This window comes from Pleurodeles waltl, chromosome 6, assembly GCF_031143425.1.
Source record: "Pleurodeles waltl isolate 20211129_DDA chromosome 6, aPleWal1.hap1.20221129, whole genome shotgun sequence".
Lineage (NCBI taxonomy): Eukaryota > Metazoa > Chordata > Amphibia > Caudata > Salamandridae > Pleurodeles > Pleurodeles waltl.
The window spans coordinates 1,647,172,078-1,647,189,682 of record NC_090445.1 but is presented as its reverse complement, the minus strand read 5'-3'; the positions used below and the strand labels follow the sequence as shown (position 1 = coordinate 1,647,189,682).

The 17,605-nt window shown below is 41.4% G+C and overlaps 1 protein-coding gene across 2 annotated transcripts in view; it reads left to right on the top strand.

Moving 5' to 3' along the window:
- VAV2 (vav guanine nucleotide exchange factor 2) overlaps positions 1-17,605 on the top strand; it is a 708,430-nt gene that overhangs the window by 655,230 nt on the left and 35,595 nt on the right. For both annotated transcript variants that reach the window (XM_069241562.1, XM_069241561.1), the window contains exons 22-24: positions 1,382-1,434; positions 2,460-2,576; positions 16,873-16,960. In XM_069241562.1, the coding sequence (XP_069097663.1) occupies positions 1,382-1,434; positions 2,460-2,576; positions 16,873-16,960 (258 nt within the window). The remainder of the gene's footprint in view (positions 1-1,381; positions 1,435-2,459; positions 2,577-16,872; positions 16,961-17,605) is intronic.

Below are 17,605 nucleotides of genomic sequence, written 5' to 3'. Positions count from 1 at the left end.
GCAAAAGCTCCGCAAACAACAGCATTCTCTCTTTAACTCTGCATTTGCGGAAAATGTTTCCAGCGAACTGTGTGTTTGTGGTAAACTTTTATTGCAAATGACTGCAAATTACACAAAGGTGGGTTTTGCATATCAAGCGTAACATGAAATCCCCCAAATTATGTGAATTACTCCGGCATAATGTACAATTCACCATGACCGACCCATTACATAGAAGATATCTCAGAACAAAGTGCCACATCTGCCTGGAAAACCCATTGTTGGGTTAGTTCTCCTAGATGGATTTTGTGCTTGATTTTTTTCAGTGCATCTGAAGAGGAAGCTGTTAGCATCCAAAACATGGTAGTGAACTACAATATAGTCACATGCAGTTTCAAATTAAAATACTTTAAAAGCCATTTTATTGTGGAAACTAGCTTAGTTCTGGATCTCCTGGACATTAATAAACATGGTTTAAACAAATTATTTTAAATGTTACTATTTTTTAAATATATTGTCTCAGAGCCGAAGTTGTAGATTTGAAGACGATCTCATAAAAAGGTCCTATTCTTCGGGGTCTTAAACAGTACAGAGATCACTGCTTCTCTGCAGCAACAAATCATGCATGTGCCTATGCACAAATTGTGTGCAGCTCCCTCAGGACAGCTGGGTGGGCTGAAGAACCCTTCGCCCACTGTCCCAGCCCACTAAAGTTTTTCTCAAACTCTTTTGAGGCCTTTCTAGCCCTGTCTGTGATGCTTCCTGTCCTGCAAGAAGGGATAACATTCAATTGTGCTGATTCCAGGGTGGAATCTTCCTTTAGTGCAGAAGGCACAATGACACCGATGCACAGGCTACGATGTGCGCACCGGATCCTAATAGCGTCTTCATTTAGAACCCAACCCTGATGCAGCAGGAATATTTTCTTTATTTGGACTAAGGCCCAGGGCTTGCTTGTTAGAACTCTTGCTATGGCCATGATTAAAACCTGCATTTCCTAGCACAGGTAAGTGGATTATTATACTTTGTTAATATTTTTATAATGCCCCTTATAAGCAAAGTCAAGAATTGCTTGTCCTGAAAGGTGGGTAGAATATGTCTAGAAGCTGCTTAGCAGCCAGATAGGGGAAGGGATTTAGTTATGTTGTGTGCATGTGTGTGTGTGTATTTGTGTGTGTGTGTCTGAGAAAAAAGGCAAATGTCAGCTGCTTGTGCTGTGTCTTATTTATCAGTTGGTCATCCCAATTTTGGTAAGTTGGGTTTTGGAGCAAATCAGTCAAGAAATACTTGATATCTGGCTATACGTTCTCTTTGATGTGAAGGCAGTAACATAACATTGTATGGGGAAGTGTCACAGTGACATATCATCTGCCTATAATACACAATTATTTCTCTTCTATAGCCTGGAAACAACAGACCACCATCTAGAGAAATAGACTACAGCGCCTATCCCTGGTGAGCCAGCATTTAAGCGAGGCCATGTCAGACCTATGTCTCATATACTAACCCGAATCCCCACCCTTGCCCCCCCTCTTCCTGTTTGTGTCTTATCCTGCATAACAATTGTCCCTATTTCATTACACCAAATTGACTTGACAAACAAATGTAATTGTTTTTTATGAATTTTCCTTTCTTTTTATGTAATTGTTTAGTAATGCATAGACTTTTAAAAAAAAAAAGGTTTAATGTTTTCTTTGCTGTTCTAGGAAGCTGCTGTTAATTTAACTCCATTCTAAACAAGGCTGTAAAGCATGCTGATTCTTTGTGGCTTTATGTATTTATTTTTTGAATTTCTAATATATTGCTATTAAACCTTGAGGGTATCAGTGCACTTTACAAAAACTTTGCAAGGTGGAGACAATATGTGTATTGGAACTCTTGTGTACATCTGTGACAAATTGCATGAAATAAATAGTGGCTATGGCTATAAAGTGTTAAATGTGATGTAGAAACAACACAATATACTCATACACACACAGTAGAGGAAATAAAATCTACCTCCATCGAAGCAGCTCATCAATGAGATATAGTGACCGTTTCACGTACGTGAAATCATAAGAAGGCTCTGTAAGGTATAATAGATGTAGTTTAGATTCTATGTCCATCTAGAGGAAGAGGCCATAAAAGGAACACTGGTCAGTATTCAAGCTGCACATTTCTGACTCATTTTAAAGATGTCACAAGGAAAATTACAGTTAGGAAAAGAATGTTCTCCCTATTTTGCAGAAGAAACTCAAATCTTTTAGCTCATCTAGTCATACATAATGTGCCAGCTGTAGGCATGGAATAGCCACTCTTTCCACTTTAATGGTCTTAAGCACATGCTTACTAAAATGTAGAGATGTTTTTTTTACATCTTGACATTGCTAAGGGATTTTGCTTGAAATGTTCTGTGAAGAGGGGTGGATGCACAGATGTGGATAGCTGGATGAAAACCAGGATAGAAACAGAATGTACAGCTAACTAAACTTTTTCTGTAGGTTTGCAGGGAACATGGAGAGACCACAGACAGACAACCTCCTCAAGTCGTACGTCACCGGCACATACTTAATCAGGGAAAGGCTGGATGAAGCAGAACGGTTTGCAGTCAGCATTAAGTAAGCAACGTCACGTGTTATCTTTAATAACAAGACTAGTAGCTTATGTTTGAGCTGTTCTGTTGGGTATTGAAACTTGATGTGGATCATCGGGTACGTTGAAAGATCTTCACCACTCTGAAGATAATATTTCAGTGCAAAGTTGTTGGCATTATAAGGGCTCAGAATAAACAATTACCCCAGGAACAAACTCATTCCCATTTTTGATTAAGAAAATTCAAGACAAGAAATTCTTTAAATTCTGAGAATGTAAACTCTTCACAAGGGCATATGTCTTGAGTAAATTTAGCAGTTATGACACTTGCGACATGCAAAAGGGGCAAGGGCCTCACTTGAAGTTGCATGTCAGGATTTTCCAGTTGCTTGTGTGGCTGTGGCAACTTACTTAAAGTTTTCAATCATGATAATGGGTATTTATCTACGTGAAGCAGCTCTTGCCTCATGGTTCAGGGTATGATGGAACTGGTATCACAAAAATGTTTGTACTGGGTATGTTCCCTCAGCCCAACTATGGGGATACATTTTCAGTGCTCACATTTGTAGTGTCCTGATGTACTCAGGTTTTTCTGGCAGCACACTACCGAAGGTTTTTGTGTGGTTCGAAACAAGACTCCTTTAGATCATTAATATTGTTGTATCTCGTTGAGGTGGTGCTGCAAAAAATGTTGTAGGACTGTGTAACTGCCTCATTTTTTTTCTTGATGATGGAGAAGGAGGTGGTCGTGCTCCACCGTTGACAATGCCATCTACTTCCACCCATTAACAAGATAAATAAATGAAGAGACGAGTGTCTGGGACTTCTACTGTATTTTGGCAGATATCTTGCACTGCCAACCTTTTAATCGGACCCCTTGTCTCTGACAAGGCTGAAGCAGATTAACACCATTGTATGCTTTGTGAAGGTTGGCCTGTCTTTGTGCACTGTAATTGTTTGGTAGACATCCCCAGTTAACCCTCCGACATTGCCACTTAGCCATTGGTGCATACATTCTTCTGTTCTGGCTACACATGGGTCATTGTTTTCTCATCTATTTTACTTTAGGTTGCTTTGGACAGAATCCTCAGGAGAGAACTAAGTGAAATGGGCTCACTTAAGAGCCTGATTTGAGTAAGGTCTAACAGTAGATCAAGCACGTGCTCCAGATCTCATCAATATTTCTTGCAGGTTTCATCAAAGTGCTGATATGCAGTGAGACACAGACTCTACCACATCATTTTACTCCAGTCAGGTGAAGTAACCCTGGGTCAAACAAAGAACAGTAAAATGTCTAGGTGATGCTGAAACCTTGGCTTTGAGGAGAGAGCATGCAACCCATAGAACCCTGATTCAATAATTGCTTCAATCCATCAAGTGATGAAAAAATATATTTTTATTTTGGATTCCTGATTAGTATGTGGATTCAGCTACTACAGTGCGTGGTCACAACACAGAGGCCAATGACACTGTCAAAGCAGAAGCCAGCTAGTCCCCTACACTGGCTCTTAACACAACAATTTGGACTCTTGTTTCCTTAAGAAACTCATTTTTACCTTAGGTGGGATATCTTGGATGCAGGTTCATGGCCTGTTTGTAGATGCCACAAGAGGTCCTGGATATTGTAGCCAGGCTGGTCCAGCAATGAACCAGATGCAGAATTCTAGGAGGGGTGCATTTAAGATTCTGTATCTTTTATTCTTACAGGAACAAATAAGGAATATAGTTGGGCTCCCCCAGTTTCTAAGTGGAGACCATAGCTATCTCCCCCCCCCCCCCCCATTGACATTTGTTTTCCTTGCCAGTAACTTTATAGTGAAATTGAAGATGGCAATTAGTGCCTTTCTAAATATCACTAATGCACCAATCAGGAATTCCTCTGGAGCTCAATTACATGAAGAGTGTATCCATTACTTTGTCCAGATGGTTAGGTGTCTTCATTCAGCATTTGCATATCCAGATAAAATGAAAAAATACAAACCCCTTTCAGGTGTAAATCCTTTTGGTAATTAAAATGATGTGTGTCTTCTGATTTCTTCCCAATTCAATTCAACACCTCCACTTATCCTCACTTGTTACCCTAGAACTTGCAGGCTTTTTCTTCGCAGTTAAAGCATCAGTAGTTGCATTCATTGTTAAGGGGCTTAGAAAAGAATCATGAGCAGTGAAGCTGTGTTCACTATACTGGTCTATTTCCTACTCTTAAGTGAAAGCCTTGGCTAAGGTACTCTGGTCAATAAGATAACATTTCCTCAGTCTGCCCTTGTTGGTCTGAAAGGATGCACTGAAACAAAACATAAGTGTGCACTTTCATTTCTGAAGGAGAGAGGGATCATCCCTGTACCACAGCAGGTACGTTATAAAATAAACACTTTTGGAATTCAAAGGAGCAGGTAGATTCTCACACAAACATGTTTTATTTAGTAATACATTTTCCCATCATACACTAGAGAAAATCGACAAGTACATTAAAAATTGAGTTTTAAGAAACGTACCTTTTGTGAGGTGGAAGCAAAGCGGAAAATTACTCTGCACCCTCTTAAAACTCACATTAAGCCCCAGAACCACATGTAATGTGTTATTGATCATACATTCCCTTGTGTATGGGAATCATAGCATTTCATTGTTGCTTTCTTGACATGGGCATCAATTAGCCAAGCTTACCATTACTTCATCAAAAGTTAGTATTGGTGGAACACACTTGGACTGAGACATGTTTTAAAACAAATGTGATGGAGTACTACAAATAGGATGCTTGAAGGCTCAGCAATCTAGCATGTTTTGGGGATTTCCTGGAAAATACCCATATCAAACCTTATGTTTGTCAATAGTTATGAACAATTGTCATCTGGCAGCTGATAATGTTGTACAAATCCCACAAGCAGGGTCAGAGATGAAAGGGAGACCTGAGACTTTAATAGGTGATCAGCATAACCGTCCACCACACCCAGGCCATGAGGTTTCACAGAAATAAACCTTTAGTCACCTTAATATGCTGTTCTCTCCACCCATGCCTTGCTCTTCAGTAGATTGGTTCGTGCTCTACACTTAGTCTAAAGAAGGTGTTGACCTGCAAAGGTTCACAACTGAAACAAGTAACATATTTAAAAGAACAAAAAATTGAGGGTACCCTGTACATTACCAAAGATTAAACATTTCAAAGCTTTTGCAAAATGTTTAAAGAAAATTGTCAAAGAGCAACTGTATCAAGGTCGTTTTAACCATTTTAGTGGCAGTGGAAGTCAGTGGAAACTAATGTTTTTTCATGGGTGATGGTGACCTAAATGTTGACAGTTTTTATTTAGGAATAAGTCAACGTTAAGATGACTTGTAAAGTCATAGGAAGAGCTAAGAAGTTCCCAGGTGTAATAAAAAAAAGTTGCCTTGATAATTAGTTCATTGTATGCCTCTCAAATTTCAACAGCTGAGAGGCCCTTCAGGTAACCATTTAATTAATTTGTTACGTTACACTGGTGAAGAGAGTTGAGTAATCACTAACATCTCCAGGTGTGGAGCAATGGCCCTCCCAGGCACAAATGTTTGAGTCACGGTTATCAATTTGGTTGGAAACTTTTCTTATTTATCAACTTGCTGTTCTTATATCTTTGCTATCAGTAATCTGGTATTGTATACTAAAGATGAATAGGTTAGAAGTTTGCAGAAGCTCATGGTGATAGTCTTGTGGAGATTACAGAATCTCAGAGCCGGGAGAAATGCTGGAAAGAGGAAGGCAAGGTTGCATTGTCCCTGGTCTGCTGTTTTGTCCCAGTACTTAAATGAAACTCGCCAAACGCTTGTTTTGGGGCTGTACAGTTTATCCCTGGGCGATGCTGAGTGCCGTTTTCGTGAATGCCACATTAGAGGATTTTTTGTATTTCTGTTCCTTCCTATAAATCAGTCTAAAAGCTCCAAGTTGGTCACCTCAAAATCAAGCCCTAGCACACAATGGATTAATGGTTTCCAGTGTCCATCTTTTACTTAATTTACATTGCCAGTCTCAAAGGAAGGCACAGGCAGACTTCAGCATCACTGAGTGTCCACTACAGAGGGTCTCTGCATCACCTGTTCTTTCTATTCTTTTGTTACCATATCTTCGAGAATTTATGTACCAGGCGATAGCACCTGAAAACACGGTGGGCATGAGCAGCAAACAGGACATAATCTACATCCTTAAAATTAGATAAGGAATCTGCTTTCCTCGGCTGTGGTAGGCCAGCGGAGTTGAGCAGTGAACCTGCTTCACAATTTAGGTAGTCAAGATGTGGTTCTGAATCCAAAACTGCTGCAGAGTTTACTGGGCCAAACTTAAAATTTAATAAAGCAAAACCCCAGCTTTCATGGCACCTAATATTTCCCAAACTGACCTACACCCCCTTTTAATACATGTTGACACCTCACACCCAATCTATGCACAGTGTTCTCATCAATGATGTGATTTCATATGGTTCAGTGATGTAATTAATCAATGTTGACATGAACATGTTATGAGGGATGTCGTTTGTGAGGGAATAAACAGTGCATGGAGAAGGTACAGGTTGTAGTTAATAGCTGGCAAATGTCAGTGTTTTTTTTAGTTTAAAAATTAACAACTGACATTTTCACCTAAATATAATGTCCCTTTCAACTTTGGTTTTCTAAGTGAATTTCTCAGTTTTTTTTATGTAGAGTAAGATATTATTACAGTACCTAACTATAACATCTCTTTGACCTTTGTTTTGTCCTGTGAATTTCTAGTTTCTTTTTTTATTGCATGAAGTTAGATTTTATGACAATACCTAACTAGGCATACCCTGCCCTGCCCTGTGTGGCATGGGGTTGACCACAGGGCCTCGTCTTCAGCCAGACCCTGTGCCCAACCTCTGCATGTGGCCTACCCCTGCCTCTCACTGCTTTCAACAGTGTACAGCATGGGGTTGGCCACAGGGCCTGAACTTTGGCCGAGTACAGTATCTAGCACCCCACAGGTGTAGCAACCTCTATACAGTGCGAATGCTGTTCATGTTAGTGTTTCATTTTAATTTTTTGTTCTGCCGGAACATGTGGGCACTGGGTCCCATTGGAGTTTTGCTGGAGTCCTGCAGGAATGTGGCAACATTTTTTAAAAACATTTTGGCCCTTAGGTTGTGCACTGTTTGGGGATGCCACCAGGGCCTGGCCTGCAGCCAGGCCTACACCTATCTCCTTATAGGCATTCATGTGTGCTTGGCAGGTGGTTGGCCACAGGTACTAGTCTGTGATTAGTGCTTGCATCCGACCCCCCCTCATTCACCCCTCCCCTCCCTCTATACAGGGAGAAGGTTGTGCACAGTAGCATTTAGTGTTCTGTTTTTTTGTCCTTCAGGACATGGAACCATGGAATTGTAACAACATTTTAAGGTTTTTCAGTACATGTTAGCCCCAGTGAGGTCCCATTGGGCGAGGGGGTCAAGTTATGCTTACCTTGCCCCCTTATATCAATCTTTACGAAAAATTTCAGGACTTGGAGTCCCTGAGTTCTCCAACAGGAGCCACATTCTTCTCCGTTGCAGCCAGCCAATCACATCAGTTGGTCCCACTGGACCAGCCAAATCAAAATACATTTTTCTCTCATGAACCTCTGGGAGTACCCTGTGATTACTGCATAGCTACGTAGCTAAACATTTTGAACTTTAATTTCTCGAAAATTGCTGAATGGGTGTTCACCAAATCACAAAAAGCACAATTTGTGGATGAAGATCTTGCTTCCTGCCAAATTGCGTGTCATTCTGTTCGGCTGTAGCTGGGTCTAAAGTTCCTATAGGAAATTGCATGGGAAAAGCACTTTGTGACTTGAATATATATATATATATATATACATATATATATATATATATATATATGTTCGATGGCATGTGTAGCTGCAGATACACATGCTGTGCACATCCCGCCATCTAGTGTTGGGCTCGGAGTGTTACAAGTTGTTTTTCTTCGAAGAAGTCTTTTCGAGTCACGAGATCGAAGGACTCCTCCCCTTTCAGCTCCATTGCGCATGGGTGTCGACTCCATCTTAGATTGTTTTCTTTCCGCCATCGGGTTCGGACGTGTTCCTTTTCGCTCCGCGTTTCGGTTCGGAAAGATAGTTAGAATCTCTGAAAAATTCGACGGTATTGTTTGCGTTCGGTATCGGGTTAGTTACAACAGATCGACACTGAATTTTGAAGAGCTCCGGTGACCCTTCGGGGTTTTCGATCCCCTGGCGGGACCTGGTCGGCCCGACCACGTGCATCTTCAAGGCTAATGGAACGGACCCCATTCCGCTTCTGCCCCAAATGTCACAACAAGTATCCTTATACAGATCAGCATCTGGTCTGTAACTTGTGTTTGTCTCCAGAACACAAAGAAGATACTTGTGAAGCCTGTCGAGCGTTTCGGTCGAGGAAGACATTAAAAGACCGAAGAGCGAGAAGACTACAAATGGCGTCGGCGCCGACAGGACAAAAACACTTGGAGGAGGAAGAAGAAACCTTCTCCTTCGAGGATTCGGACGCGGACGAGGTCGATCCCGAACAGACGCCAAAAACCGTGAGTAAGACGTTGACACATAAAACTCACAGAAAGACCACTAAAGCCCAGGGGACGTTACCGCCAGCAGGCCATGGCTTAACCCAAAAAATAGGTGACCGACCATCGGCACCGAAACAGGGCACGCATGTGTCGAAGGCATCCGACTCCGGTCGAGATACCGGCACAGAGCAGGCTCGACCCCGAGATAGCGGGTCAGAGCAATCTCGGCACCGAGAGGGCGGCATCGAGAGACCGGAACTCCGAAAATTAAAAAAGTGTCGTCGGAGCCGAAAAAGACTGCCAAAAAAGCTTCCATACCGAAACATCCGGCCTTGGAACCGAAATCAAGTTCCTACACAGAGGAACAGGGACTGTCCTCACAAATGCAAGGACATAGGTTTGGACAAGAACTAGAGTCAATGGAGCCAGATTACACTCAAAGAAGGCTCCACATCCAAAAAGACACAGGGAAGATAAGTACTCTTCCCCTAATTCGGATGAAAAGAAGACTTGCCTTCCAAGAGAAAGACAAGCAGCCACAGGCAAAGGTGGCAAGACAAGTAACCCCGCCACCATCTCCACCACGCTCAACACAACCATCACTGGTAGCCACTCCACCACTGATGCAGTCTCCAACTCATACTGGAATGAGTCAGGATGATCCCGACGCATGGGATCTTTATGATGCGCCAGTATCAGATAACAACCCAGACTGTTATCCAGCTAGACCGTCACCACCTGAGGACAGTACAGCCTACACACAGGTGGTATCAAGAGCAGCGGCGTTTCATAATGTCACCCTACATGCAGAGCCTATCGAGGATGACTTTTTATTTAACACACTAGCGTCCACACATAGCCAGTACCAGAGTCTCCCTATGCTACCTGGAATGCTAAAACACTCCAAACTAGTGTTTCAGGAGCCTGTGAAGGGCAGGGCCATAACTCCAAGGGTTGAGAAGAAATACAAGCCGCCACCAACAGACCCTGAATACATCACGCAGCAATTAACACCAGACTCTGTGGTAGTAGGGGCAGCTTGCAAGAGAGCGAACTCGCACACCTCAGGAGACGCACCACCTCCAGACAAGGAGAGTCGCAAGTTCGACGCTGCGGGGAAAAGGGTGGCAGCACAAGCGGCCAACCAATGGCTCATTGCCAACTCACAGGCATTGCTGGCGAGATATGATAGGGCTCATTGGGACGAAATGCAACATTTCATTGAACACTTGCCCAAAGAGTTCCAAAAAAGGGCACAACAAGTGATGGAAGAAGGACAGAGTATCTCGAACAATCAGATACGCTCTGCAATGGATGCAGCGGATACAGCTGCTAGGACAGTAAATACAGCAGTGACCATAAGGCGACACGCAAGGCTGCGTACATCAGGATTCAAGCCGTAAATACAACAAGCTGTGCTGAATATGCCATTTAACGGACAACAGTTGTTTGGGCCGGAGGTGAACACTGCTATCGAAAAACTCAAAAAAAGACACAGATACGGCCAAAGCCATGGACGCACTCTACTCCCCACAGAGCAGAGGCACATTTCGTAAATCACAATTTCGAGGGGGGTTTCGAGGACAAAGCACGGAACCCACAACCTCACAAACAAGGCCCACTTATCAGAGCCAATATCAGCGGGGACGTTTTCGGGGACACTATAGAGGGGGACAGTTCCCAAAAAGTAGAGGGAAGTCCCAAAGTCCCAAAACTCCACAGAACAAGCAGTGACTTCGACGTCACAAATCCCCAACACATAACACCAGTGGGGGGGAGACTAACCAAGTTCTACAAACAATGGGAGGAAATAACAACAGACACTTGGGTCCTAGAAAATATCCAGCATGGTTATTGCATAGAATTTTTTTAATTCCCTCCAAATGTCCCACCGAAAACACACAATATGTCAAAACAACACATGGATCTTCTAACAACTGGAGGTCCAGGTGTTGTTACAAAAAGATGCAATAGAACTGGTACCTATTCATCAGAGAGGAACAGGAGTTTACTCACTGTACTTTCTCATACCCAAAAAAGACAAAACTCTAAGACCTATATTAGATCTCAGAACATTAAATATCTACATCAAATCAGATCACTTTCACATGGTGACACTCCAGGACGTAATCCCATTGCGACAAGACTACATGACAACACTAGACCTAAAGGATGCATACTTCCATATACTGATACATCCTTCACACAGAAAGTACTTAAGGTTTGTATTCCAAGGGGTACATTACCAATTCAAAGTGTTGCCATTCGGGATAACAACTGCGCCAAGAGTTTTTACAAAATGCCTGGCAGTAGTGGCTGCTCATATCAGAAGGCAGCAAATACATGTGTTCCTGTACCTAGACGATTGGTTAATCAAAACCAACACGCAAGAACGGTGTTCACAACACACAAAGTATGTCATAAAAACACTCCACAAACTAGGTTTCTCACTCAACTACAACAAGTCACACCTTCAGCCGTGTCAAACACAGCAATACTTAGGGGCAACAATCAACACAACAAAAGGGATTGCCACTCCAAGTCCACAAAGGGTACAGGCATTTCACAATGTAATACAGGCCATCTACCCAAAACAAAAGATACAAGTGAAGATGGTGATGAAACTGCTAGGCATGATGTCCTCATGCATAGCCATTGTCCCAAACTCAAGATTGCACATGCGGCCCTTACAACAGTGCCTAGCATCACAATGGTCACAGGCACAGGGTCAACTTCAAGATCTAGTGTTGATAGACCGCCAAACATACACCTCGCTTCAATGGTGGAACAATATAAATTTAAACCAAGGGCGGCCTTTCCAAGACCCAGTGCCTCAATACGTAATAACAACGGATGCCTCCATGATAGGGTGGGGAGCACACCTCAACCAACACAGCATCCAAGGACAATGGGACACTCAGCAGAGACATTTACCATAAATCACTTAGAACTACTAGCAGTATTTCTAGCGTTGAAAGCATTCCAACCGATAATAAGCCACAAACACATTCTTGTCAAAACAGACAACATGACAACGATGTATTATCTGAACAAACAGGGAGGAACACACTCAACACAGTTGTGTCTCCTGGCACAGAGAATATGGCATTTGGCGATTCACAACCACATTCACCAAATAGCGCAGTTTATTCCAGGGATTCAGAATCAGTTAGCAGACAATCTCTCTCGGGATCACCAACAAATCCACGAATGGGAGATTCACCCCCAAATAATAAACACTTACTTCCAAAAATGGGGAACACCACAAATTGACTTATTTGCAACAAAAGAAAACGCAGAATGCCAAAACTTCGCATCCAGATACCCACAGGATCAGTCTCAAGGCAATGCGTTATGGATGAGTTGGTCAGGGATATTTGCATACGCTTTTCCCCCTCTCCCACTCCTTCCATATCTGGTAAACAAATACTAATAGCACCAACTTGGGCAAGGCAACCTTGGTACACAACACTACTATACCTATCAGTAGTACCTCATGTCAAACTACCAAACAGGCCAGATCTGTTAACTCAACACAAACAACAGATCAGACACCCAAATCCAGCATCGCTGAATCTAGCAATCTGGCTCCTGAAGTCTTAGAATTTGGATATTTAAACCTCACACAGGAATGTATGGAGGTCATAAAACAAGCAAGGAAACCAACCACAAGACATTGCTATGCAAATAAGTGGAAAAGATTTGTTCATTACTGCCATAATAAACAAATACAACCCTTACATGCATCTGCTAAAGACATCGTCAGCTACCTACTGCACTTACAAAAGTCAAAGCTAGCTTTTTCATCCATTAAAATACATCTCACCGCAATTTCAGCTTATCTGCAAATTACACACTCAACATCACTTTTTAGGATCCCAGTCATAAAGGCTTTTATGGAGGGCCTGAAAAGAATTATCCCACCAAGGACGCCACCAGTTCCTTCGTGGAACCTTAACATTGTCTTAACACGGCTCATGGGTCCACTGTTTGAACCCATGCACTCATGTGAGATACAATACTTAACATGGAAAGTAGCATTTCTAATTGCCATCACATCTCTAAGAAGAGTAAGTGAGAAACAGGTATTTACCATACAAGAACCCTTTATTCAAATACACAAGCATAAAGTAGTTTTACGAACAAATCCTAAGTTCTTACCAAAAGTCATATCACCGTTCCACTTGAATCAAACAGTAGAACTACCAGTGTTCTTTCCAGAACCAGATTCTGTAGCTGAAAGAGCACTACATACATTAGACATCAAAAGAGCGTTAATGTACTACATTGACAGAACAAAACAAATTCGAAAAACAAAACAATTGTTCGTTGCTTTCCAAAAACCTCATACAGGGAATCCAATATCCAAACAAGGCATTGCTAGATGGATAGTTAAATGCATTCAAACCTGTTATCTCAAAGCAAAAAGAGAACTGCCTATTACACCAAAGGCACACTCAACTAGAAAGAAAGGTGCTACCATGGCCTTTCTAGGAAACAATCCAATGACTGAAATATGTAAGGCAGCCACATGGTCTACGCCTCATACGTTTACCAAACACTACTGCGTGGATGTGTTAACAGCACAACAAGCCACAGTAGGACAAGCAGTACTACGAACTTTGTTTCAAACAACTTCAACTCCTACAGGCTGAACCATCGCTTTTGGGGAGATAACTGCTTACTAGTCTATGCACAGCATGTGTATCTGCAGCTACACATGCCATCGAACGGAAAATGTCACTTACCCAGTGTACATCTATTCGTGGCATTAGTCGCTGCAGATTCACATGCGCCCACCCGCCTCCCCGGGAGCCTGTAGCCGTTTAAAGTTGATCTTGAACATTTGTAATTTTGTAAATATATCGCTTTAAACCACATTATGTACATACATATTTACTCCATTGCATGGGCACTATTACTATAATACACAACTCCTACCTCACCCTCTGCGGGAAAAACAATCTAAGATGAAGTCGATGCGCAATGGAGCCGAAAGGGGAGGAGTCCCTCGATCTCGTGACTCGAAAAGACTTCTTCGAAAAAAAACAACTTGTAACACTCCGAGCCCAACACTAGATGGCGGGATGTGCACAGCATGTGAATCTGCAGTGTCTCATGCCACGAACAGATGTACACTGGGTAAGTGACATTTTCTATATATATATATATGTACATAATTTTAAAAAGGCATAGTCTCATTTAGTTACAATGGTATTGTCCTCTCAACCAGTGCTATATGTGAAATTGTCCAAGTCCTTCTAAACATGAAACAGTAAGAGGACATTTTAAACCTGTGTTATTAACATTTTGTGTTCAAGTAGGCTTTGTCCATAAACTGGGTGTAACCAAGACCACAAAATCAGTCACGTAGGATGTACCCATGACTGACCTCCTGGTACTCTTAGGAACATCTGTTTTGAAAAAGAAAAATAGAATGCCTGCTTTTGAAGTACATATAAAAGCTACATGCTGTCAAAATATTTTTGAATAATTTTGTATACTTTTTTCCTAGTTTGGAAAAATGCTTGTTAAAAGTCCTTGATTGTCTTTGCAAACACAGTGACATAAGAACATTAGCTAACGTGAAATAATGTAAACTTCCCTTACTGCACTCAGACTAAAACAAAGCTTAAACCATGTAATCATAGTGCTGTGCATTTGTTATTTTGATACAGACTAGTTTAAAATGGTATTAAAAAACGAAATATTTAGTAGTTTCTACAATTAGAAGTTAACAATTTAGTGTCATCAAGTTTCCTGTAAGTGAAATTGAATAATCCTTATTCATCAATAATGTTAAATTCTACATTAGGCAAATACTGTAATCGTTAACCTGGAGTAATATTATAAATATGACTCTACATTTCTTAGAGTGGGACGTGTTACGGGGATGATACTAACAGATGGAGCACGCAGGCCTTCCTTCAATCTTTTTCATTAAAGAATTGTCTAAGGGTTCTCCCGTGATCCACAGTACTCATTTAATGCTTGCTTGTAGGTCTTCTCATGTTTCAATCCTGTGACTTTTTACACGTCAGTATGAGTCCTCGCTATTGTAGGGATGCAGAGAGAATAGGCCCTGGATCCCAGGTGCATAATCTTTGTCTAATATGTTATGGGTCCAAGCAGGCACTGTTGGGTATGAAAACCCCATTATGCACGCAACAACAAACCTTTCTCACAGCTGCAATATCATTAGAGTGCACTTCTCTGAGTGCCGTTTATTCAGTCCATGATAAATTGTAGCTACTCTGGTTTACGTCTTCCAGTGAATGTGGTAACAATTTTAATATCTGCAATTTGTTCTCAGGTTTTTTCATTTTGCCTTGACCTATGCATAAGGGTTCAGTCTTTTCATATTAGGAATTATTTTTTTGAGTTAACATTGATTCGTTCTGTGATGTTTCTAGTAGAGTCTGAATCAGGTCATATTATTTCCCAGATCAGTAGTACTCATGGTTTTGATCCTAAAACATGAAGGTTTGATCCAAAGCGCCAAATCTTTTGCACATACTAAATTCCCCTGAGCTATTGCACCCTAATCAGTGTGGCAGTGCTAAATGTATTATTATCTTAGATTGAGACCTTCCAAGGGTAGATGCAAAGTTGTGTTGCGTTTGATCCTTCTTTTCTTCACATGATATGACTTGAAAAACTGTTTCACAAATATGAGTCTTTGTAGGCTGTTATGCATTATTTTTTTTGCCATCTTTCCTATTAGGCTAAGGACTCATTGTGAACCTCCTCAACACTGCCCCTCCTTGTGGACCTTGTCAAACCTATTTTTCTTTGTTCAATTTTATTTTATTTGGGTGCTGTATATAGTGCTCAGAATTGCATCTTGCCTGTCAGAGTGCTTAACATGGATCGAGGGGAAGACAAAGGTCAATTTTGCAGATGAGATCAGAACAGATGCCTTAAAGCAGCTAAGTTCCAGTTAGTAGCGTGACAGTATGTGTTGTGGAATAGGTGAGTTATCAGTTTTCGATGCTTCTGCAGGCAGGTTTTATGTGCAGCTGCTCAGGAAGTAAGTCTGAGATTGGAACGACAGCCATGACTAGGAGGATGGGCCAGATCCATTATTGACAGCAAGCAGCAAATTGTCTTAATTGATTCCATACAATAAAAGAATTCCCATTTGATCTAATTTATTTCTAGGGTCGAGAGCGTGCAACACTCTGGACCATGTTGTGATCTCTCTTTGGGCTTCTAACCACATCTATGTCATGCCCGTCATTAGTTCATGGACTTGCCTTTTAAAAATTGATTGATTCCATTTGTGAAAAGCATGCATACATTATGCCTTTTCCAGTGTTTAGCCCTCCTCGAGCGCTCCGGTAAACTACTGAAAACATACGAGGCTCCGTGTTTTCAGCTGGTTTCTGGACTACTTTATCTTTTCATTTACTGCACAGCGTGATCGCGCTGGGCAGAAGTCGATCTCTTTGCATGACGTCGACCCTGTTACATGGATAATTGCAATTGTGCCGATAAGCTTTACTGCAAGCGAACTTCTGGTTACTTTTCTGTGTCTTCTTCACGCTCATGTCGACCATCAGCTCGCATATGTGAAACTGTTTTACTTTTCGTTATTAGTTGATGTGGCAAGAAAAGTCCAGTTTGGAGTTTACAAAGCTAACAGCTCTAAAGCAAGCAAACGTGAGACCCTGTTGCATTGCAAATGCTTGTTATACTTATAGTGGATTCATTAACGCATTATGAACCAGCCAAACAGATTTGCAGTCAAATCTGAACCCGTGCAACAACATCTAACAGCTTTCCTTGCTTGTTTTGCAGATTCAATGATGAAGTGAAGCACATAAAGGTTGTAGAGAAGGAAAACTGGATCTACATCACAGAGGCTAAAAAGTTTGAAAGCTTGTTGGTAGGTTTTGAAAAAGAAAGTTTTTATCTGCTTAGTTTGTGTGCTATGACTTGCACCAACACATAGAATGTGGGCAGGTTAGAGTGTGTCTATATTGCTTGGTACTTGGTTGAAATGATTTGCACCATATCGGAACATGTGGCAAGATATATGTCTACGTCTGGAACCAAGAAGTCTGCTGAATACTGGCTTGAAATGAAATTTTGAATGCTCTTCACTCTTTAGTAGTGAAAGGTTGATGGATGACAATTTACTCTACTCACCTCCATATGCAATAGGATGGACATCTTTGCAAGCAGCACAAAAAATGGTTAAAAGCAGTATAGGTAAAAATCGAATACATTGTGAACATCAGTGAATTAGTGGTTTAAGTCTGAGTGGCCTCAGATATCAAATGTAGAAATATAGTCCGTTGCTACGCCTGCTTTTTTTTTTTTTCCTTATGGAGCCACAATCTACTGTCGATTTCTTTAATGCCTATATCAAGTGGGGATATTGGGCCAGATGTACAAAGCATTTTTCTGGTAGTAAATAGTCCGATTCTCAGAATCAGGTCGTTAGCGACCGAAAAAATGCTTTCTCAAATGTACAAAATGTGGTTTGGTAACTTGTTACTAGATTGCAGTTTGCATTTGCGATTCGGTA